General features: G+C 36.2%; 1 protein-coding gene across 36 annotated transcripts in view; it reads right to left on the reverse strand.

Moving 5' to 3' along the window:
* Positions 1–688: 688 nt before the first annotated feature.
* kcnma1a (potassium large conductance calcium-activated channel, subfamily M, alpha member 1a) overlaps positions 689–24,398 on the reverse strand; it is a 196,747-nt gene continuing 173,037 nt past the window's right edge. For 14 of the 36 annotated variants that reach the window (XM_038292992.1, XM_038292995.1, XM_038293010.1 and 11 more), the window contains 8 exons: positions 22,365–22,478; positions 21,074–21,157; positions 17,916–18,046; positions 13,595–13,789; positions 13,074–13,192; positions 12,754–12,978; positions 9,153–9,181; positions 689–5,184 (listed from right to left, as the gene is read on the reverse strand). In XM_038292992.1, the coding sequence (XP_038148920.1) occupies positions 5,033–5,184; positions 9,153–9,181; positions 12,754–12,978; positions 13,074–13,192; positions 13,595–13,789; positions 17,916–18,046; positions 21,074–21,157; positions 22,365–22,478 (1,049 nt within the window). In that variant the 3' untranslated portion in view covers positions 689–5,032. The remainder of the gene's footprint in view (positions 5,185–9,152; positions 9,182–12,753; positions 12,979–13,073; positions 13,193–13,594; positions 13,790–17,915; positions 18,047–21,073; positions 21,158–22,364; positions 22,479–24,398) is intronic. The other 22 variants (XM_038293022.1, XM_038293020.1, XM_038293018.1 and 19 more) reach the window with 5 other exon arrangements.

Below are 24,398 nucleotides of genomic sequence, written 5' to 3' on the forward strand. Positions count from 1 at the left end.
TAAGTTCTGTCAGGAAGAAAGGACCCAGATTCTAGCAAACTACTGCAGGAGACTTTTGGAGGATGCCTTAAAAAGTCTACATCTCTACCAAGTATTAAGTAGAAATGTAGTTGTTGGGTAAACTTCTGGATTTCAAGGACAGAGAGAACTTCCTGACTGTTTCACTTTTTGAGATTTAGCTATTTGAAATGATACTGTATAGGTTAATAATTTCCTGCTTAGACAGATATTTATTTGTCTCCTTTACTGTAATATATTAAAACATTTTTATACAATATGTGTATATATCCAGAGTTTACATGTTCTCCCTGTGCATGTGTGGGTTCTCTCCGGGTACTCAAACTTCCTCCCACAGTCCAAAAGGATGACTGTTATTTTAATTGGCTTCTGTAGATACAGAAAATTGATGGATGGATGAAAAATTTCGATATGGCTGAAGCTAGTGATGTCTCATCATTTACAAACATATGTATGTTGTGATGATGCAGCTGTAAAAAAATCTTCTTTAAACTGTGATTTTTTTGGTCATCCTTGACTGAAGGATTAAGCCTATCAGGCCTGCCCTATGTAACTTGAGCTTAAGTATATTATCTTCTATATGTTATGATCTATAGTAGAACATTAATATTTTAAGTTCCTTGAGGGGATTTTTGACAGAAATATTAAAAAAAAGACAAAGATCCCAACATTAGAACACAAATACATCCATTTTAATTTGAGAAAATACAAAAAGAAATAATGTACAACCTATGTACAAACTTTATTTTTTTTTTTACAAGACAGAATATTTATCATCAGATTATATTTGATAGAGTCAGGTAGATCAACTCAGCACCATCAAATAATCCTTTCCCCTTCATATCCAAACACATCCAAAGTAATTAGAAGGCTATGTCAGACTCCTGTATTCTGCAATGACAATATGCCAACATTTCCTATCTAGGATAATCAACAATAATATTCTGAATTCTTCCTGAAATGATAAAAAGCAACCTTTTTTGACAAATTTGCTGAATGCAACTTTAATGTGTTAAGACTTGAAACGTACCTCCATTTCCCTCTTATGAGATGTATCGAGTACAATCGCCTTTGAATAAAGTATACTCTTTTACAGCTAGGGAAATAACATTAAAACTGAAAATAAAATAAAAATACAACATACTGTCCAAATAGTCATGCATCGTATTCAATCTTTGATGTGTGATGTTTCTTAATGGGCTAGTGTGAATCCTTCAGTCATCCACATCCTACTGCACAGCCTGAGCTGAACTGCTATAAAAGACACTTAAGTATGAAACAATTTCTGTGAATTGAACTTTAGCCAGCCCAAATACCAACTCCTGAATGCCACTTTTCGCTTTTAGTGGGACTTTATTTTGGGACCTCCTCCCGATCTTTACACTGCCTGGCACTATACTGGCATGGAGGCATTAGTGGCTTGGATGTTCTCCATGCCAGTACAAGATACTATTTCTTAGAGTGGAGAAAAAAAAAAGGACTATTGTTTTCTGAGGTTTTTCTGGATGACAGAAGGATGACTGCTTCATGGCACTTAAACAAAAAAAAAAAAACAACCTTCGGAGGTATACAATACAAAGACATTTCTGAATTTGAGGGCAACAATTTTGTTTAAAACCTTGGTTTAAATAGGTTGCACAATGGGGGCTCAGGTAGAAACAAACATACAAGTATAGGGAAAATAAATGACGCATTAATTCATGTGCTGTCAGTTTGAATTATTAAATCCCTTAACGTGTAAACAAATAAAAGGCAGTTGTGACAGTTTGTGACAGATAATGACAAGCTAACAAAATGGAATGTAAACCTTGGATTACAAAAAAGTAAAACCCAGGAAAGCTGAAGATGTTCTGCCTTTTGATGACAGTTGCTGAATTGGTGCTACCTTCCATTCTAGGTGTTTAACTAGATCTGACTTTCTTTAAATAATCTCTGCATTATTAAATATAACCCAAGATCTTATTTTCCTTATCTTTAAGATATACTGTAAGTTGTCAATTCTGTTTGAGTCATTGTCACAGTATTAATTTCTTAGCATTCAGGCGACGAGTAAATCTGCTATAAACAATCCAATTATACAAATATTTTTCTCACATTATTATTATTTTTTTTTCATGAAAGGAATCTATTTGCTACAATGTGTGACAATGATGTAATCACAGTTCCAAAAGTTCACTTCAGGACGATGTGTATGAAGCGCCAGTATAGTTACATCCAATAGACAAACACTGAAGCTTGGATCATTTCGTTTGAGAAAGACATGTGGTCTATATCATGGGTTGAGTTTACACAAACATATTTTGCACAATATTTTTCATTTTATATTCCAAAACAGTATCCTATGCTTAGAGTAACCTTTCCTCAGAGAAGAGAATCACTGCAGTAAATAGACAGCATCTCCAGGCCATATTTATTTACCTTATTAAATTATTCTGTCTCATGAAAACACGAGCACACTGTGCCGTGATTTTTCGCATCCTCTTTCCCCACACCGGAGACCTAATTTAGGTCAAACACGTCTCCTGTAGGTCAGTTAGTTCTGGCCTGGGCACAGTGGGAGCAACCTTTTCTTCTTAGACTCTTCATCATCAATCCAGTTTCTCAATTCCACCCCCTAAGAACATAATTCGCCTACATCTTACCCTTACACATTGATTCGTAGACACAATGCAAATAAACAATGATTAAGGTGAACTCAAGTTCAGTTCTGCATGCACTCCATGGAGCGGAGCTGAGTTCGTTCTGCTCCAGAGTGATGTAGTCCGTTAGAGGGTGCAGGGGTTGACTGAATTTAATACATTGTGAAAATAAAGTGATCTTTTAAACACAAATTTTTTGATATGTTAAAGGTTATGACTATCTCAAAAAGCAATTTATTCTAGACTCTGTATTAGAAAAATAAATACAAATTGGCTATGTTTATGCATATAAAATAAAGTTTAAATATATAAATCCACCAAGACATTTCTGTAGGTTTTTTTTTTTACCCCATAAGTGCTGGATTTGGATCTACAGGTGCCCACAGGCTGGCATTAAGAACAAAAAACACCTCTTTAGCGTTCTTTAATGCTGTTTGTGGACTTGGTAAATTTCCTCAACTATGATTGTCTTGTAGGATAGAAACAGCTGGTTAACTCCCAGGGTCTTTGAAGTATGTGATATCTGGATTGGCAGCAGAGAACATCCAAGCTTTAACTGCCTCTGTGCCAATCCTGTACCAGGCAGTGACTTTGATCAAAGGAGGCCCATTAATGCCCACTTTTATGCACTATGTGGCATTCACTTTCACAGAGACAAACTTTAAGGTGAAAAAAAAAATATGACATTCTACTTTGTGATCCCTGTTGTGCCACCTTTATATGGCAGCATGTTTAGGAAGGCCAACCAGCTGCCATCCATGCTAGATCCAACATAGCTGAGGAATATTTGCCGATCCAAATCCTTTAGTTGTTATTAGTGTTAGTAGTCTTATTTTAGTACTAAGATAGTTCATGCTGTTCCCTCCAGAAAGCATCAATGCATACAATCCAGTTAAAATGGATGTTTACAGTGATAAGCATGACTCAGGAGAAACACGTGGCTGCACAGGTTTACTCACAGAACTGATTATGTGACAGAGTGAACAGGCTAGAAAACCTTTCTATGTTTTCAGGCCAATCAACCACACTATAAAGTTTGTGCTAATGGCCGTTTTTGATGTGGGTGAAATGGCCCACTGCCAATACAGCATGCCAAAAGAGGACATCACAAACACTTCGTGGCAGGCTTGGGAAGTATGGATTTCTGTTGTAGATTTGCATGTCCGGTCAATTATTTATGTGTGCAGCCCTGTTTTTGCACAGTGTAAAAGCTCTAAGTTAAACATTTATGATTAATTACTTTTGTTGCCATTAAATTAAAAGGCAATTTCTTCATTTTGGTTTAATCTAGATTGCATTTGTTTGAAATTAAAAATTCTAGATCAAACCTAAACAGAAGTCTACTCTGGACAGAAACTCCCTAAATACTGCTTAAATATTCTGAAGGTGCAGAAGGGGGGGCTTGCTCAGTGTATAATTTGTGTAAGAACCGCCACAGTGTGTTATTTAGGAGGATTAGGCACACATGTGAGGTTGAAAGTGAATTTCAGGCTAAGAATTCAACATATCTGCAGAAAGCATATGGGTACAGAGTTGTCTTTCAAAGAAGCATGAACCTTCATTGCACCATTTTCTGAGTTAATAGATTTCTGCTTTACAAGGTGATTATGCTCTGCAGGGCTGGAATGGTCTTGCTCAAAGTGATGATTCAAGGTATATCTGCACACCATAAGCGACAACATGATGGATAACAAAAGAAGAACATGATTAGAATGCATCCAAAGCCCAGCGTCCCTTCTCTTCCCTTTCTTCCTTTTTCACTCCATCCGTATGTAAATCTCCTTGGAGACAATTTACCAGAGGGGGGGTGATGCCTCCAGTTCTTCTGTCAAAAGAGGCTTTTTGTATGTTTTAGTGCAAATAGAAAACAGAAGCAAACAGAAAATACAGTGACGATGAATCCCAGCTGGTTTAGCGTGACACACCTGGGTTGATCTTTGGGAGATGATATTTCAGTTTATCGCTTCAATCCTCATTCTCCAATAACCCACCATCGCTTTATCCACAGTCTCATGAAGAGGTGAACTATTGCAAAGAATAACAGGAAGTACTTTTCTTTTCTTAAAATAATTTTAAAAAGTGCTAGGGGAGAGGGGCTGTACAGTCCTTATTTGATTGTCATTATGTACAACTCTATGGATACATAAATTAAATAGAGTCCAGAGCATGGAAGTAACATTTAGGGTATGCACACAGGAGATCCCTTCTAGTCCGGCCTTCCGTCCAACCCTTGACTGGAAGAAAGAGTGAATAGAAGAGTCTTCAATACCCCTGTCGGTAATATCGTCTCATCTTGTCTATCGATTTCCGCCCGACTCTTCAAGACAGGTCACACAGATGTCTGGTGAGTTATCAAAGAAACCCCCTGCCCCTGTTCAGCATTCATCTTCAACTTCTCTGATTGGTGGAATCAGGCTACTAGTGGATTTGTATTGGTTGACTTGGTTGGCCATGTGTGTGCTCATGGGCTTGATCTGAATGTTCCTCGGATAGGCATTTTCCGGTTCATCTGTAAACCATTTCTTTTCTATAGAGAACAAGGCAGAAGAAGGAGAAAAACAATGTTAGCTTGGAAAGGTTTGCAATTTCAGGTTACTTACAACCAAACTGCCTCAGTTTAAGTGAGATCAATATTGGCATGAAATTGTCCAGTGATTAATCTCTAACTATAATGGTTGTAAAATGAATAGAAGCCAATTTAAAGTTCTAACAGTGGCATACAACTTTGAAAGTGTAATTAATTATGTGGCAGAATTGTCTGCTGTGAAAATATTTATTTCAGTGGGATAAGAGATAGAAATCTTAGGTGTTTCATTGTTACAAATTCAAAGATTCAGTCATGTTGGCAGGCTTTAAGACATCAATCTCTACGAGAGATTTCTGTTTTTACCAAAATACAGAAATAAGAATAGTTTTTGAAAATTAGGTAGAAATAAATTTCTCATTTTAGTTAGGGCTGTGCAGTTACAGAAACACATCCAAATATTGAAGAATATTGTGATGACATTATTTTCTGCAGTTAACCCACATTTCCTTTAGTTTTTATTTTGTTTGTATTGTCGGACAGTGTTAAAAAAGCCTTTTGAATAATATCATAAAACTTTTGCAACATTTCAGGCTTTAAACATAAAGATATAAAACCGTAAATTCTTTGTGAAGAATCAACAAGTAGGACACAATCATGAAGTGAGATTAAATCTATTGGCTATGTTAAACCTGTTTAAAAAATAAAAGACTGAAAATTTGGGTGTGTAAAATTATTCAGCCCCCTAGAGTTAATAATTGCTACACCAGCTTTTGCTGCAATTAAAGCTGCAGGACACTTATGTTTTACATTGAGCTACTGACTATTTTGCCCATTCTACAGCTCAAGCTCAGTGAGGATGGATGGAGCCTTTGTAAACAGCAGTTTTCAGTTCTTTCCACAGATTCTGGACTTGATTCAGATCTGGACGTGGACTTGGTCATTCTAACACCTGGACATGTATATTTGTGAATCGTTCCATTGTAGATTTTGCTTTAAGTTTAGGATCATTGTCTCCATCTCGGTCTCAGGACTTTTCCAGACTCCAAAAGGTTGTCTTCCATAATGGTCCTTTTTGGCTCCATCCATCTTCCCATCAATTTTAACCATCTTCCCAGTCCCTGCTAAAGAGCAGCAGGCCCAAACAATGATGCTGCTACCACCATGTTTGACAATGGGAATTGTGTGTTCAGGGTGATGATTCACTTGAAAAGTGCTCCTTGGGAAATGTTTTTGCATCTAAATCTGGCTTCTGACTTCTCTACAAAAAAATACTCTGACCTACCTGGTGTGCTCCTTATTCTTCATGAATCCTCTGCCCTTTAACCACACCTCTGAGACCATCACAGAGCAGGGGCTTTTATGCGGAGACTTGATAACACACAAGTTGATTCTATTTATTATCATCAGTCATTTAGGTCATCATTAGATCATTCAGAGATCCTCACTGAACTTCTGGAAAAAGTTATCTACACTGAAAATAAAGGGGGCGATTCATTTTGCAGGCCCCACTCTTCAGTTTTGCCGAAATTTGCCGAAAACAATTAAAATATCCAATACATTTTGTTACATTTTATATTTGTGTCCAACTTGTTGATTCTTCAAAACAAAATACAATTATATATCTTTATGCTTGAAGTCTGAAATGTAACAAAAGTTTGAAAAGTTCAAGAGGGCAGAATATTTCCTAAATTCACTGTATGTAGAGATTTCATGCAACAGGGTTGATACTCATTTCTAATCATCTACACCTAAAGCAAGGGGGTGTATAAAGCAGCAATCACATAAAACACTATGGGAATTTTCAGAACGTAGTTGTTTTAATATTTTCACTTTTGTCTTAGATTTCTCTGGACTAGCCATTAGCTGTAGCCTCTAGAACGAGACAGGCATGGATGCAGCGTGGAGACCTCATAACGCTCAACTCATGGCGCTGGTCAGTTGAACTTAAAGCACGACCTCAGTGGCTTAGTTAAATTTTAAAAAATCTCTTTGAACAATGGTCTTGCCACAGTTTTTTCATTGTAAGTTAGAAAAACAAGACTGGAAATTCGGTCAAGTTATGCAGATTTTAATGCTTTTTCAAAGATAAGAACATTGGGGGCGTGGCTTAATTTCATCAGACCAGTGCCATATGATAAGCACAATAAATAGGCAGGCCTCTAGGCTACAGCTATAGACTCTTGTCCAGAACCATCTCTCTCAGCCTCGGCAGATGGTCGCTCACACTGAGCCTGGTTCTGCTGGAGGTTTCTTCCTGTTAAAGGGAGTTTTTCCTCTCCACTGTCGCTACAAACATGCAATCAACCGGTTTTCTTAGATAGAAAACTTAGAATCAATTTGACTGTATGATCTGGTGAATTGCAAAGTGCCTTAGATATGACATGTGCTGTGAATTTGCGCTAAATAAATAAACTGAATTGAGTGGAATTGAACCAATTAATCTGAATTAATACCAAAATTGTCCTATTTAAATCAAAGTCTTAGCTCTCAATGTAGATGTTTATTGATACATATATTTACATTTGAATAAAATATGTTACAGGATAATATCACAAAATGTTAATCAGTACATTTCAAAGGGGTTTTAAAACTGAATAGGATACCTCCAAATTAAATGGATATCTCTAAGCATGGTTAGGAAAAAAAACTTGCTATATTTCCCTTTATTCTACAGTATTTAGAATGTTTACTTTTTATATTTAGTGATTTGGTTTGTAGATCTTACAGTTTACTTACAGATCACAATTTTAATGCACAATGTCTGAAATGTTTCACAGTAATTTTTAACAAGATTTAATGGAATTTTAAAATGATATTTGTTGTTTTAAACAGAATATAGCCTTCTCTCAGTTTCTGAGGTAAAAGAAGGGTCTATTTAGATCTGCAAACAAGTTCTTAAACTCTTCTCTACTTCTAACGTCTTGCTCCCTTTGGGGTTAAAGTTATAACATCAAATTTTAACATTGCAAAGTGGAGCAAACTATGTGCCTGTACTCTGACTCTTGCTCTGACTCTTACACTTCTGTGTGCGCGCATCAGCAGTCTTAAAGCTGCGGGGGTGTGTGTTAGAGAACAGACATTTGATGTGTAGAATTGTGCCTAAGGTGAGGCAAGATGTCTGCCATCTCTCTCCATGGTCTGCTGTTGATACGGTGAACTTACTGATGTTGCCTCTAACCAGCATATCGGGTGCACAGAGTTACAAGGAGAGAACTTACAGGCTCATATCCACCTCTTTAATATAAACTTTAAATTGGTCACACCTCCCACTTTCCTCGTGTGACCGATGGCAAAGGGCTGGACACACTTTCTTTAATTTTCTGTAAAACGGTGAGTAAATTGACTGCATCGGGGGGGTGGAGGGGGGATTTGAATGGGTCTGACCTACATGTGAGTTAACATGTGGGTTTGCACAGCTGAAATCTTGTTACAACACTGTGTTTTAAGCAGCTGATAGTAAAAATACAGTGCTGAAGTGCACTGCTAGGGAACAGGTGTGACATCTTAAAGCCTGCTACTGTACAGGTCGTCTGATAGCATTCAAACAAGAGGGAAGATGCACAGACATACGGACCTTTTGCACAATGCAAATCATCCCAAGTTCAAACAAATCATAAAAGAGGGGCATGGAAAATAATGTAAAGAAATAATGCATTTCAGAGAAAAATAATACTTAGATAATCAAATAAGAGAAATGCACAAAGAAAAGTGGGGGGAGGGTATTGTCTCAGCCTCATGCGATGTGGAAATGGGCCTGATTATGGCAGGTAGGAGCCAGGAGCAGCAACAGACATTTTGCTTTCCACATGAAAGCAAATCTTAAACTGAGGCATGGTTTGCTCAACATCTGAAGAACATGATAAATAAACAAACTCCCCTTGTCATAACTATCCACAGGGGAAATAGTTATGAAGCAAAAACCCCCAGGTAAAAGTTGCTAAGTCATGCAGAATTGTTAACTTGCATACCTTGGCTCATTCTATTCATCCTTGTTGCACTTCAGAAAAAGAGGTAAGTAATCTAATGTAAGTAAGTAATATTTGCAGCAAATACACAACCGACAAAAAGACTAGCCACTCAATGTAAAACTTGCATGTTGTCACTTCTATATTTGGGCAGTTTAATACATCTTAATTTCCAGATGTATTGAGAACTCTTTATCTGCACATTGGTCAATCCTGAGTTTAATCAAAACAAGTCTGCATGCTTTTATTATGTGTCTCTGTTTTGAAATTAACTCAGTTTCATTACTTAAAATATTTTTTTTTATGGAAGAGAAAATGCCAAAAAGAAAATACAGCACCCTTCACAGTTATCAGCTGGCATATCTTAAAATAGGTTAATCTTTGATTGGAGTAGCATAGCGTTAATCAAAGGCCATCACTCTGCCATAACATTGAACAGCCATGTTGGCTGCCTTACTCTTGTTTAGTTAATCAACACTTTTTCAATATATTATTCAATTTCAGACACCAAGGTTTTATAGTTACTGTATGGTTATCTACAAGCTTCAATACAAATTTTAAAAGTATTTAATAATCAATGGAAACTAGATATTTACACTTAATACATAAAAGACTATTTTAACAAATTCCCTCTTTGTGTCTGACTCACTCTATTTTAAATCAGACTAAACTTTTATTGGTTTCTGTCAGTTAGGATTTCCAAAATTATTTAATTTAGCTAAATACCAAAATATTTAACTAGTCTCTTTAAATGTAGACATTTAAATATACTTATGGAACACAGATTATGCTATCATGACTTTTTACAGTGACCTTTTTGTTTGACAGAAAGCGAGGAATCTTGCAAATCTTAGAACACCCTCCCAGCTTAGCTGTTAACACCCTGTTGTGTGGATGTTTTGCTGCAGAGGGACATCAAAAATATATATTTTTTATTATGAGAACAAAGAACTGAGAATACCATAAATTACTTACAATTAGTAACTTAAAAACTGGCTGAGGAATGTTCTGTTTCAATGTTTATAAGACGCAAAGCTTTTATCTTAGTCCTATAGAGAATTTATTGCGGCACAACTGAGAAGGTATAAGCAGTGCAGTCAACAAAGCAGACACAGTAACATCAGTGTGTTTAGTAAACTAATTTTAGGGAGCTTAAAAACATCTGATCTAAGCCAAAATTTTTGTCAAAGAATACACTTTAATTTCATGGAAATCCATTAGAATATATCTGACTATGTTATTTTAATTCATCTAGAATTTAGAAAATAGAAATAATCTTGGTAACACATACAGAAATATTTTACTCCGATTTAATGTTAGGCAGTTATTTAATACGGAGCATATAAATATCTGGCATTTACATACCTTTTTAAAAAAAAAAATTTTTATGGGTTCACCAAAGTCAAGGTCCAAAACTATTCCTTACTTTAATCCCGCAGGACAAACCCTGCCCTTATCAAAGTGTTCAATGACATCCACATAAATGCAGACCGTTAAAGAACCACAGTGCTGGTATTATTGAACCTTAATGCAACATTCAACATTGTTGATTGCTCCAGTTTATGGGCCCGGAAAAATGGGTTGGCATTTCTGCTACACAACCTGACTGGTTTGAATCCAACCAGACAGGGCCTTTTCTGTGTCACTAGATAACTTTACATTAGAGATCACCAAAATCATGTGGTGTTCCAAAAGGGTCCATCTTAGAGCCCCTTTAATTCAATATCTACATGCTCCCCTAACTCAATTCCTAATAACCAAGAACATAGTCTAAGTTCATAGCCATGCATATAACACACAGCTACACATCATGAGGTCACCAGGTCACTAAGAACCCATTCAAGCACCGGTTAAGTGCATAGAAGAAATCAATGCAAAAGATCATCAATTGCTAAAGAAAAGATGCTAAACTTTTCTTAAGTTGCTTTAAATTGAGATTAGAGTTCCATTTGTTTAGAGTGACAATTGACTATGCAATCTAAAAGTAATTAGTTCAAGTTTCTAATCCAATTCCCTTTTATTTATAATGGGTAATTCTTGTATTCTATTTTATTATCTTGCAATGTACTTTTTCTTATGATGTACAACACTTTGACTTGTCTTACTACTGCATTCTACAGTATTATATACCTAAACTTGCCTTAAATGTTCTTGCCTTAATCCCATGTTCTCTCGTCCTTCCCAATTTGAATTATTTAAACAAAATATTCCTGTGTAAATTCTTAGTCTTCAAAGAGGATGACCAAGAAGTCATCATTCCTGATGTAAATTCTTGGTCCTCCCCCGAGATAACTGAGAATTAACATCTGGGGGGATGGCTGACTAGGTGGAGGATTAGGGTTCGGAGGAATGTGGTTTTAGCTTCCAACCATCTACATTTTCATCTAGAAGACTTCAAAAACCCAAGAGAATGAAAGGTGGATCTTTGATTTGTACTTGTCTCGGAATGTGCTTCGGAGGAGAGACCTCCATGTTGCTTTTTGGCAGATTCAACAGATTGCTCTTGTGCAAGTCGAAATCATTGACTCTGGAATAGGTGTCAAAATGTCTTCAGAAAAAACTGAGCAAAAGTCCAGTTTGCGTCTGATCTAAGCCTGTTTTGTGGCTAAGAAAAGTAGATTTCTGTGTTACTTCATGTTTATGTTCAAGGAACACTATGGAATTCTTATACTATTAACAAAGATTTCTAGACACTGATTAAATCTAAAAAGTGAAATGCAAAGTACAAGTTACATTCATTTTAAAGGAATTGTTTAGGCTGTTAAAAGTTTTGGCAACAGTTTTTAAGACACATACCTTAATGTGGAATGAATAAAACATATTCAAGTAATATTAGTTGTTCAGTGGGATTATGCTACTCCAATAAAAGGGTTAATATATGTTTTCCCAGGTGTGTCGATAAAAGTGGAAGGTGCTGTATCACAAGTTAGGATCTTTTACTATACTTATATATTAATATTTTAACCAAATAATAAACAGAACAGGAACGAAAAGCCTGATCAACAAGGACATGCAAAAAAAAAGCACTACAGATGCACCATGAGTGAGAAAATATCAACACTGCTAAAAGTGGATGATCTTATGACGGAAGCATTTCCAAAAGCCATAGTTTCTTTCAACTCGATATATCCGACCAAACATCACAATACAAAATATCCATGATCTAGGCACTGATCATGAGCACAAATAATTACCAAACAAACTTTACAAACACCACAAATACAACAAATTACACAGGTAGACCAAACAACATATTATATATCATTGCTACTTTTTCACTGTAAGCTGGTCTCCAACAACAGTGTCATCCAAGCAGGAAGGCAAATCATATACTGGGCCAAGAATCAATACAATAGAAGTCGAATTGTTTTCTGGCGGTTATTGATTAGGTGGTATTCTGTTATGATCGTCAGTGATCTGAGTGAAAACTGCATGCAGATGATTGTGAACAAAAAATAAAAAAAACAGCACAAACCAGACATTACATCACATCTGTCATCACAGCCTGCACACAAATACACACACCTAAAAAACACAGCTCACATATAGATCACTTAACATGCAGAGTGACACCACACACAGCATGTACAATAAGAGCACCTACTTCTGTTTTTCACGTGCCTCTCTGCTCTTACTGCTGCGGTTCTGCCTGTTGGAGGGGGGCACAGAGTGTACCGAGGAACTCTTTTTGCTGGAGGAATGGGAGGAGTGGGAAGAGTGGGATAAGCTTGTCCTTGACTGGCCGGCGTTGTGGTCAAACTGCATTAGGCAGAAGATCAGGTCTGAGGGCACCAGCTCAAACTCGTATGGGGGGTTTGTGATCACATATCTGCCCAAAAGACAAACATTGTCAAGACTGATACTCAAATCATTTTAATCTGAAAGATTGTGGTTTTTTGCAATCATAAAATTCGGATACTTTACCGTTTTGTGCACTGACTTGGTGTACCGAGGTGAGCGTCTCTTAGTCTGTAGATCCCAAAACACAGCATGTTGTAGGTTTTCAGGGCTTTACAGAACAGGTCGCCGTAGCAGCCACCATCCTGATAAACAAAATAAAAGGGTGTTAGCTCAGGAAGTCTTTCCATGTCAGCAAAGATATTTTATGCTTATCTTCTTCAGATTCAAAGTTAATGCCAACTTTTACCTCTGGAGACTGAAGCAATCAGCATTGTGACATAATTTATTGTATAAAAAAAAAAAGCAGCTCTGAGTAACAATAAAACCTGAGTAACAATAAAACCTGATAAAACTAGTTGGAAGCAATGTTTCCTTTATAGGACTCTTGTCCCCTTTGAAGTGTTCGCCGCCTACTGAGGCCTGTTTTTTTGTGATTACTTTTGTTCACATAGGATTAAGGATTGTGATGAACAGCAAAGGCAGCCAGATGTGTGCTGCCAGGTAATGCCGAAATGTTGTCATTTCCACTCAAAGCATTTGCTTACCCCTAAGTCAGCAAACGGGCCATCATACAGGGCCAGCTGGGCAACGCGACACCTGTCTCTGTTGGCAAGCGTCTGTGGCGTGCTGTAGCCTCCTCTGAGAGCGTTTTCCTCAGCTAGCAGGCCCTCGAGCTCTGGCGTGGCTCCTCCAGTGACTAGTGTCCGGATTAGTGTGAGAATGTTATCGTTGAAGTATGTCTGGAGAGAACACAGATGGGATTTCGGTTAGAAAGAAAGACTCCCCCACTACCAGATGAGGTGTTAAATCAGAAGAAGGGTAAGAAACAGCCAGTTATTTTGACCTTCACCATGTCTAATAGTAAAGATCTGAAAAAAAAAATGAGCTAATGTGGTTAGGGAACAGTATTTTTCACCCGTCTTTCTTTGAATGAAAACTTAAATATGTGTTATTCTCAAATTATGTCTATCACATAAAAAAAATAATTAGCTTCTGTTTCTTTTAGTGTACTCTTCATAGAGCTGGTTTAAGAAAAAACATAAACTAAGCACCTATATAGGACCCTACATATCATAAAGTGGAGCAAGAAGATTCACAGAAGTTGAAAGTCCCACTGGGAGAATTGGAGGTCATAGAATAGCCCAAAAGGTCAGTGTCAAATAAGAATGCCTTGCATATAAAATGCAGTAGATAGCCAAGTCCAAAGTATTCATTCCTGAATCTCATTAAACCACTGTCACACAGTGTTTTCTAAAATCAGTTTGCATTTTCTTTTCAGTCAGTGAATGCATTAAATTGAGAGAACATATTTCATACTTTGCTTCATCAACAACATCACTTCTAAATCAGCAAATCCAATGGCTATTGCACGTTGCACCGATATCGCACTTTACTCAAGTGTTACCTGGGCTACAAATTCTATGGACATCAAAAGCTGAGCAATAAAATCAAATTAACTTTTTTTCCCAACATATTTTATTTGAAATAATTGACAAATATATCTTTGAATCATACAAAAGCAAATGTTAAGAGTCATTTTTGATATCAACAAGTTGATCATTCCTTTTGCTTATCTCTCTGCCTTTGTCAAAAATGTATGGACTTTATAATTGTCAGAAAATACTAAACTCTTCTTTCCTCTGCATTGAGTATGAATTTAAACACTTTAAACACTGTATGATTAAGGAAAATATCAGAAAGAGATGCCAGAAGGTGCTGATATTAAATCAGAATAAATCCAGATTTAGACAGCGTATGCCGGACGTCCCAGAATCTCCTAAAATGCTGGCATATGCTGAACTTTCTATGTGTTTTTTCAATTTTGGGCATAGCATCAGTAATAGCTGCTCCCCTCAGCCACATCGGTGCTCCTGAAGGGAACAGTGATACCCCCGGAGGCGCCCAGTCTGCGTAAAAAGATTGCCATATTAAACTAGCTGCTGTTTATACCTGCCAAAAAAATAAATAAAAATAAACAAATTAGGTTTGCAGTCACAGCAGATTCAGCGTCATGTCTGCTGGGATGTTTGTTGGTCGTAGTCGCGCTCACCCTATGATGATGAAGTCTAGAGGAGAACTGACTGTTTCCTCCTGTGAACTCTTTTATACCAAAATGCCGCTAATACACCATTATACAGTAGATAACATAATAAAAAGATAGTTAGAAGTTATGCACAAGTTACTCATAGGTTTTGGATAAGCTAGACACCTAGACTCATGAGTAACTTACACTTAACGCATGTCAACGATCAGATAACCTGTAACTACTGCCCAACGTATGAGCATACGCTGGCATACCTCGGGAAATTTTTGAGAATGCTCAAAATTTCTCGACATATTTGCCATATGTTGATGTGTACCAGCGTGTTTCAGCGTACCTCAGCGTGCTCATAACTTATACAGTACAAAACTGAGCCATAACTTATCCAAGAAATGTCAGCATTTCTGGCAGAATTTTCTTACGTCAGACATACGCTGGTATAAATCGTCAATATAGCCATAGGTAAAGCTTTACGGCTTTACCTATGGCTAGCTGTCGCTCCATATTTAGATAAGCTTAGAAAAGTTTGCTTTTCTTGCTGTTGTTACTTCTAGGAAGAACAGCGAGAAAAGAACAGGATCCAGGAAGAGACTAGCCCTGTTCTGTAACAATGATCTGAATAATGGTGTTCTCCAGTGTTCTCCGTGTTCTTTGGGGGCTTTTTTGTTTGTTTCCTTTCTAAGTTTCCCTGCTTTAACAAACCTGATTCAGATCATAGCAATTCTAAAATCCCTTTAATACCGTCAAAAGTTGAAATCAGTTGTGTTGAAAAAAATGACAGATCTAATCTGCAGGACAGGCATTGGACACCTCTATCATATACCATAATATTCCAAAACTCATTCAAGCCCAGCTCCTGTTCCATCTTCTCCTTCTCAATAACTCACACAAGATGGATTACAGGTTTGCTCCAAGGGAGTAACAGCCCCATCTCTCTTTATGTTTATGTGCAGGCAATATGGATAGATTTCCATCCTTTCACAATTTTCATTACACACACTTTTACATTTTTGTTAATCATGACATTGTTTATTCAATATCAGTCATTTCAGTTTGTTTATATAGTGCCAATTCAAAACGCAACTTGAGGCACTCTACCAGAGACATTTAAATCAGATCATACAGTCAAATTTCTTAAAAGTGCTTTATCTGAGGGGAACCATCTGATTGCATCAACTCATTGACTTTGCAGGCTACGTTCCTCCTGATAAGTCATTGCAACAGAATTTAGTCCAGATACATATTTGATGATGCAAATCTGAATGAAAATAATGATGGGTAACCATTTGTTTTTAGAGGTGAAAATGATTAAATGGCTATAAATGTGTTCCATAGTGGGAGAGTGGCTTGTTATTTTGTGTGGGCTCATTGTTGAAACCAGAAAAGCCCACAAGTGCGCTCACTCAATTGCAAGTTCGTACACGCAGGGAATTTTGTTCTTTGCACATTAAAACAACGTGTGGTAGTCTTAATAGAAAAGATCATAAAAAATGTTACAAAGCTTTTTTTACTCATTTTCCCACAACAGGGATTCTTATCTGACCATCACAAATGTCAGTATATTCCATTACCGGTATTGTGAAGAACCAACATTCTATGTGCAAAAATACCTGTAAAGAGGAAAGGAACAAAACAAACCACCTTCTTATATGCCTTTAATAGTTCCCCTGGATTGCCTCTGGCAAACAGAACTTGGGTTCATTCACAGCGAGCTTCCCTCTTCCAACTCCTACCTCAAAGCCAGTTGTTTACAGTGAATTTGATTTAGCTGTGTCAGACTAAAACCAGCGGCTGAATGAATATGCATGCCACATATTTTTTTAAATAAAGAAAACTAAAACTTTCTACACTTTTTCTACTACATTACAATTCTAATTTATTCATCCTATGTCTACAAAACTGATCAATATCTATTTTTTTCTTTTCACATCGAATACAAACACCCATCTGGTTTCACAGAGTTTTTACGAAATAAAGCAGAAGTACTTAAACTGTTCTTCTGTGAATGCTGTTCTACACACTGAACAATATCTCTGTTCTCCTTAGGGACACCAGTTTGACTGCGCTCTCTAGGTGTCTGGTTCACTTGTCCTTCAAGCTGTTCGTGCCCAGCTTTTTCCTTGTGCTAAGACAGCCGATGTCACTCGGCAGCGAGGCCAGAGTGGCAGCACCTCTCTCTGGGCCCCTGACAGGCCTGCAGAGCTTCATGATGGATGAGCAGTGTCCATTAGCCGGCTTCACCTCTGACCACTTTCAGACTAAAGCTGACGCCTGTTTTACTCCCCGCACAGCTCAGCACCACTCGGCCTTCTAACCTCTCATTCAGCCAAAGGACTGCAGGAATTAAGTCATCACACCAGTGAATGGGGAGGGAAAGAATTATAGGTGGTCATGAGATGCAGAGGAAAGAATTTACAAAAGATTTTCTCCCATCACCTTTTTAATTTCATCCATGGTGATGTGATTCTGTTGTCAAGATGATGGAAGAGGGTTTGTAAGTCTATCATAGCTGGTGTCATCCCAATTATAAGAATCCTTAATAAAGTTCATGATATCTATATTGCAAATGTTGTTTTAGACCCCAAAAAGCTGGCAGCAGAATCAATTCACCAAATCTCCCAGGCGCTAGAAATGCAATGTATTGGCAGCATTTTACTCTAACAGTAGTGTCTCTCAAGTTCAGCAATTTATCTTCATTTTATTTTATTTTTTTTAATTAATTTTACTTTGAAATTGCTGTTACAGACAGTACAAGATGGCACAATAGGCAGTAGAAAACCCTGACATATTTTATCCCAGAGGTTTAGCAGTGTTTAAAAGCTTACCGCACTCATTAGGGAGTCGAGTACACTGATTGCAAAGGCGGTTCCGCAGGCAAAGGGCTGAGTCAGGTAGAGCTCTGTGTCTGGGTCGTCATCATCATCCTGGTCCAGGAACTGAACGTTTGAGTCATTCACTGAGAGACAAAGGAAAAGGCTGAATTACAAAAAGTCAAACTGAGGGCTAATCCGAACAGACATATACCACATATATCTAAGAATTCATAAATGTATGACTCTTAGTTCACCTTTACTTTAGGTATTTTAGTTATATTAGAAGAGTGTCCTCTTTTAAAAATCCTAAATTAAAACATGAGGGAAAAAAATCTACTAAATGGCTGCAATTATCTAACTTTTTTTTATGAAGCGTACCTTCAACAAATCCCTTTGTGTAGACAAACAGAATAAGAGCAGCAGTAGTAGTAGCATAATCTCACATCAAAAAAAGCTGCTGCAGTTTTCTGACACTGCTATTGATTTTTTTAAAGTCTCAATCACTGTCACCTTCATTGTGTGTGAAGGCAGTATAAACTCGTATGGTTTGATAGTTACAACTTTTGCACAATGGAAAGAATAAATTAATTATTTCCCTTATTTAAATTTATATTTAGGAAATAACTTTATTGAAGTCTTAATATTTCCAGACCTCTTCAAACCGTTTAGGAACCATGAAATTGTGTCATAATTCAGGCTCATTTGCTCAAGCTGCAGATAATTTAAACTTTTTATTCATTACTCTGGTGATAGATATAGCTAAGTTTGAACTATTTTAATTTCTTGGCATATAATGTTAAACGCAAATTTGCCTAAATGAAATAGCCAAGCATATACTCTTAGTTTTCCTGGTTTGAGAGTGGCTTAAAGAAATAGGTCACTGTTTAAGATCATATTTCTATTACAGGAAAACAGGAAGTCCTAAGATATAAGTGCCTCCACTTTTAAAAGAACTATGAGTACATTTATTATGTACATAAACATACTGTTTATGAATAAGCTCTTCCTTCACTGAGCTTAAACAATTCAAAGAGCTGATTCTCTTTCCATTTTTCATTGTGAGATTATGCTGCTGCAAAAAAATCTGAATTAATTTAATGTGTTTTTATGTCTTGTTCAGAGGCTCCAATAGATGTAAAAGGAGCTATGCATTTATGATATTTTGAATCTTTAATATGAAGGAAGGCTTCCTTTACATACTTTAACATGCAGGACATTTTCACATACAGCTTTAGAAATGTTTTCTTTAGGTATTTCTCAACAGCATTTAAATCATACAGAGTAGTAGCCATTGCAGAAATTATGCCACTTTTAGTACTCTTTGTTATTTTATATATGTATATATATATATATATATATATATATATAGATAGATAGATAGATAGATATGTATATATATATATATATATATATATATATATATATATATATATATATATATATATATATATATATATAATAGAGAGAGAGATATGCTCTTTTTTGACAGATGTAGAGATAATGATGGCAAACTTCAAAGCTTTTAAACTGTGACTTTAAAAATGGCTATTACATCACATAATCACATAAGGACAGCATGCATTAATAAAATCATGCTTTTGTTTGAAGAGTTTTCCTTGATGGATGCGTTTGTCACATCATCATTATCTGAGAAACTTACATGTTTACCAGTTCCCTGAAATTCAAATTAAAGTCAAGTGACAACACAGTTTTACCACATCGACATCAGGTGTAGACGTGTTCTGCTGAGTGAACTGAATGGCTTGGTGTAAAAAAAAATAAATAAAAAAAAAAACAGCTTTTCACTGTATCCTTTTAGAGGCAGTGTTATGGGTTATTGGTTGAAGTGCCAACATTACAGGCTAATCTAAATAAACTAGAACATCACCAAAAGTGACTTTTATTCAAAATTAAGCTTCCACATTGCAGTATATACATTTCTTACACACAGATTTGTCGGAGTATCATCTCTGTTGGTTTTGACTTATAGGTCCATGAGTGTCAAAATGTTGAAAATCTTGGGTAAATTAAAAAACTTACTTGCAAAAAATATATTTTTCTGTTCAGTATAGTTCTAGCCATCAGGGTTTACTTAACACAAGAAAGATTAAGGCACAAAAGATCAATGAAAAAGAAGCTAGTTGGCTCACAGAGTGCTATGTACAAGTATTTTAATTTAAAGTGGGTGGAAGGAAAAATTGTGGTGAAATAAAGCGATTACAAGCAGCTATCACTGCCCCATAAGGATTTTAAAGTAAAACCCATTTCAGATTCACAATGTGTCGATATTCTGCATATACTTTATAGTACATGTACATAATGTTAAGCTGGCTAAAATATCTGTATTAAATGAAAAAAGGATTTTTGGTTTAGATTAATTTCTCGAAAAGTACAAATCTGTGTGAAATGAATCTGTATAATAAAAATGCTAATTATTTCTATGGAGACAATATAAACATTTAGACTGATAATGATATCAGATATTAATACAGTTGACATAATTTCTCTGGTCCAGAAAGACACTGCAGAGCCCCCATAAAAAAATAAATAAAATAAACATATGGCAAACCCACTTTTTTCCGTGTCCCAAAACACATACATACAGAAATGAATATTGGTCAATGATATGAGCCCAATTTTACATATAGTGCGTAACCACTACAATATGTCAAAAAATGACTACAATTGTCTGAATCTGATAATAATTCCAATATATCATGCATCACTGGTTGTTTTTCGTCAGATTTTCCACATTTTATCACTGGTTTTCTATACAATGTGGCACTACAATGTCAGTCAAAAAGAATATGAACCAAATAGGCCTCGACCAAAGGAGTGAAAGGTGAGTTGGTGGAGAGGGTGGGGGCAGCCTGGCGTGCAAGAGATAATGTAGAGTAACCGGAGGAGAACAAAGGTGCAGAGCAGCATGTTGCTATGAAAACAGCCACACAGATGTCCATGATCAAAGGCCTAGTGATGCACTCCAGACAAAAAAGGGGGAAAAATAATTAAAAAGAATGTCAATTTCAACAATTTTTTTGTGTTTTTTAAGTGCAGCCATGGGAGCAACGGTAGCCTTGAGTGCAGCAAGATAAATCAAGACAAGCTGATGAGGAGACGAGCAGTGGTGCAAGGGACTAATGGCAGCAGCAGACAAAGGCTCAGCTTACCCAGCTCTGTTATCATTTGTATGCTGGTTCCACTTTTTTTTTCCTGACTGAGAGAAACCAGTGGCAATATTTTGCCAGGTTTAGCTAATGGTGATGAGACAGTACAGAGGAGGAGAGACGCTGTTATTGAAACAGGTTCAAACGCTTTTTTTTTTTTTATTGTCTCAGTATTGTTGTGCCGACTCTCATGGTTCTCCAATGTCTAAGGATTAAAGAGCATATCAAATCCATAGGTGTCATAGCACTAACCAGTTAAAACCACAGTCATGTTTATCACAGTAGCACAGTGCAAGGGATAAACAATGTCTTATCCACTAACAAACCTTCTTCACACACCATGCAAACAAAATTGATCATGCACCTTTGATAGAGACTGTTTTTCATTTGACTTAGCTTTAATCTGCTCTTGGCTCTGTAACTTGAAGATATGACAATGTAATTACAGCATATGGTACTAGTGTGACATGCAGCCACTCTCCCCTCTCTCTGCTCGTTCCTCAACTATAGGAAACAATGTTATCACGTCTTGAGTTGACGCTTGCCAGAAAGCATGTAGCAACACAACGCCAGTGCTTGCTACCACTCAAGTATGGGACTCCAACCCGACTATCTGGTTTGGGCGATCATTTGAGTGGTCAGCAAGTGTAATGGGAGAACCTCACTTCAGGAACTGGGCATGGTGCAAGTAGCATTAGGTAGCAGCTTTCTCTTTCTGGTCTTTTTTTCACTGGCCTCATGCTCCACTGCTCCCTAATTGGGTCAGGGGAGACAAAGTGGCTGGTCTCTGGTGTTTCAGAAGGCCCTTAGAGATCTGAAAGTTTCATGAGTCCCCATCACCAATGGGAATACAACCAGTGGCATTGTTATTAATAAATGGACATATTTTGCAGCCAAGGCACTTTTTGTCCTCCTACCTTTTCTCCCTCTTTCACCCTCTCCATCCGGCTGAGTTTCCCTTATCCATTAGTGAACAAATTGCAAGAGATGGAGCTTTTGTCCTAAAAGTGCCCGTCTGACATCTTCAAATCAACTTGTCATTTAAAAGCACCTAAGCAAATCGGGTAATGTAGGAAAAAAAAACAAAAAAAAAAACTAGAGGTAGACAAAAATTCCGGACAATGCATTCCTCAGTCAATCAGACACTGAATGAGTCGGAACTTTTGAATGCAGAGTGAGTTGAATTGTTATCAGATCTGTTTGTTGATGTTCTGGGGATGAATTATGAGCTGAGTTTAGTTTACAAGGTATACCATGCAGTATGTGTGTCAGAGGTGGGTGGAAACTGGTTTACCTAGCTCTGTGATGATGGGGATGTTGGATCCGGTGGTTACCGAAGCCTGACGCACAAAGCCATGTACTGGACTGCTGTCTGGAGATGACCTGTCCATTCCAGGAGGCGTGAAACCTGAACGCAACACAAAAAAAGAGAAATGTCTGAATAATTTCTCATCAAGCAAGACAAACCTGTTAATAAACAAAGATTAAAGGACTTTTTTTCAAAAGTCATGTTATTCTGATGCTGAATGAATGCATTGCTCATTTTATGTACCGATAGTTAAATCTTTGTCCTCTTCTCATTTCAATATTGAAGTTTTTTTGCCCTTTAAGGGTAAAGTTAGAAATAAGAAGTTGTTCTCAATATTTTGCTAATGAAATTAAGTTTTATCATTATTATTACTACAGTTTAGCAAAGAATAACAAAAAAAATAAAAATAACACAAGCACTTAAAGAAATATAGTTTTAAAGCTAGAAATGGTTCACACAGTTCTAAAAATGCAACAATCCAAGAGGTCAATAATTTGTCAGCATGTTTATATAGAAACATTTTGGCTAGAAAATAAGGGAAATTATGTATTACAATGCAGAATTCTTTATAATTAAGCATGTCAACTATTAACATAAAAATGTCACCATGACTCAACAAACAGACCATAATATCTTATTCATTAAATTTGACAGCATTTTTTAACATCAGACAAATCAGCTTGTCTGTATCACAGTGTGAGCCCTGCTTGTCAGATAAAACAGATTTATATGGTTTATCGAGGCTTTGTGTTTTATCAGTGATCAAAAACAAATTAATTACCATACATTTATTTGTAGATTTAATAGTTGTGTTTCATTTTTTTCATCATCACATTAATTAACAATGGGGGCCTTTCGAGCTTGGATGTTCTTTTTTTTGTGTGTGTCTTTTTTGATACAACAAATTATTCAGCTTAGAGTGAGTTTTAAGAAATATTTAATTGCCAGCAGTTTTGCAAATGAAAAAGGACAAAAATTGTTGCTAATTTATTTCAACTCAGTCTCAATTATTTTCCATCATTAAATATAAAAAAAGAAGATCTTGAAATTTAAAATATAAAAAATCTTGCAATTTAAAATATAAAAAGTTGAGCACAGCACCACCTAAAACAGAAAATGCATAACTAATACAATAATAATACAGTATTCTAACCCTTTCTAACTACCACATATCAAATCCTTTTACAGAATATTTAAAGCACTGTACATTACAGTTTTACTGTTTTAACTGCTGTGACCTGATTCTTCATTGCATATACCTGTCATAAATGTCAATTAGTTTCAAAGTAGCTCAGCAGCATGCAGGTGCTCATCTTCCGACCAGTTAAACATTTTTATTTTTTTATTTTTACTATTTACTAAACTAATATTAAATGTAGTAAAATGACTGTCGAACAAATGTCAAAATCAACTCTAATTTTCTGATTAAAAAGGGATGGACTAGTTCTAACAATAATACAATTTAGTGTTTATCCATTTGGTGACTGAATAATGTAACAGTAAACTATTAAAGATGTTTGAAAATGTAATTGAAGTATATCTGTGCAAGTTTTGCAATGAATTTGGGAGTTTTCTTGACTAATTAATGTTATGAATATGTATATTTACTTCCCTTAGCAGAAAGTTAAGCTGTAGCACCGAATTTTCAATATAAGGGCATTTATAACAGACTTTTACCTCAAATCTTTGTATTTGTTTTCATGATAACCCCTCACTTAAACTGATGATGCTCGACAGAAACCAGGATTTTCATTTCCATTAGTTGTTTTAAACTTTTAAAATCATTTAATTTTTTATCGTTTAGGTCTTCCATACAGTATTTTTTTTTAAATCTTAAATACTCATACCCTTTATATGCTGCCTTTCCTTGCAAAGTAGTGACTATTTTTTTGATTTAGTAATGAATAATAATAATAAAAAAAAACTGAAGGCAAGGAAATCTACAACAGTATTAGATATATTTTACTGCTAGGGCATCATCTAAACTGCAATGTCAATAAGAACTGTGTGTCTGTATTG

This window comes from Cyprinodon tularosa, unplaced genomic scaffold, assembly GCF_016077235.1.
Source record: "Cyprinodon tularosa strain WSP-4 unplaced genomic scaffold, ASM1607723v1 ctg32, whole genome shotgun sequence".
Lineage (NCBI taxonomy): Eukaryota > Metazoa > Chordata > Actinopteri > Cyprinodontiformes > Cyprinodontidae > Cyprinodon > Cyprinodon tularosa.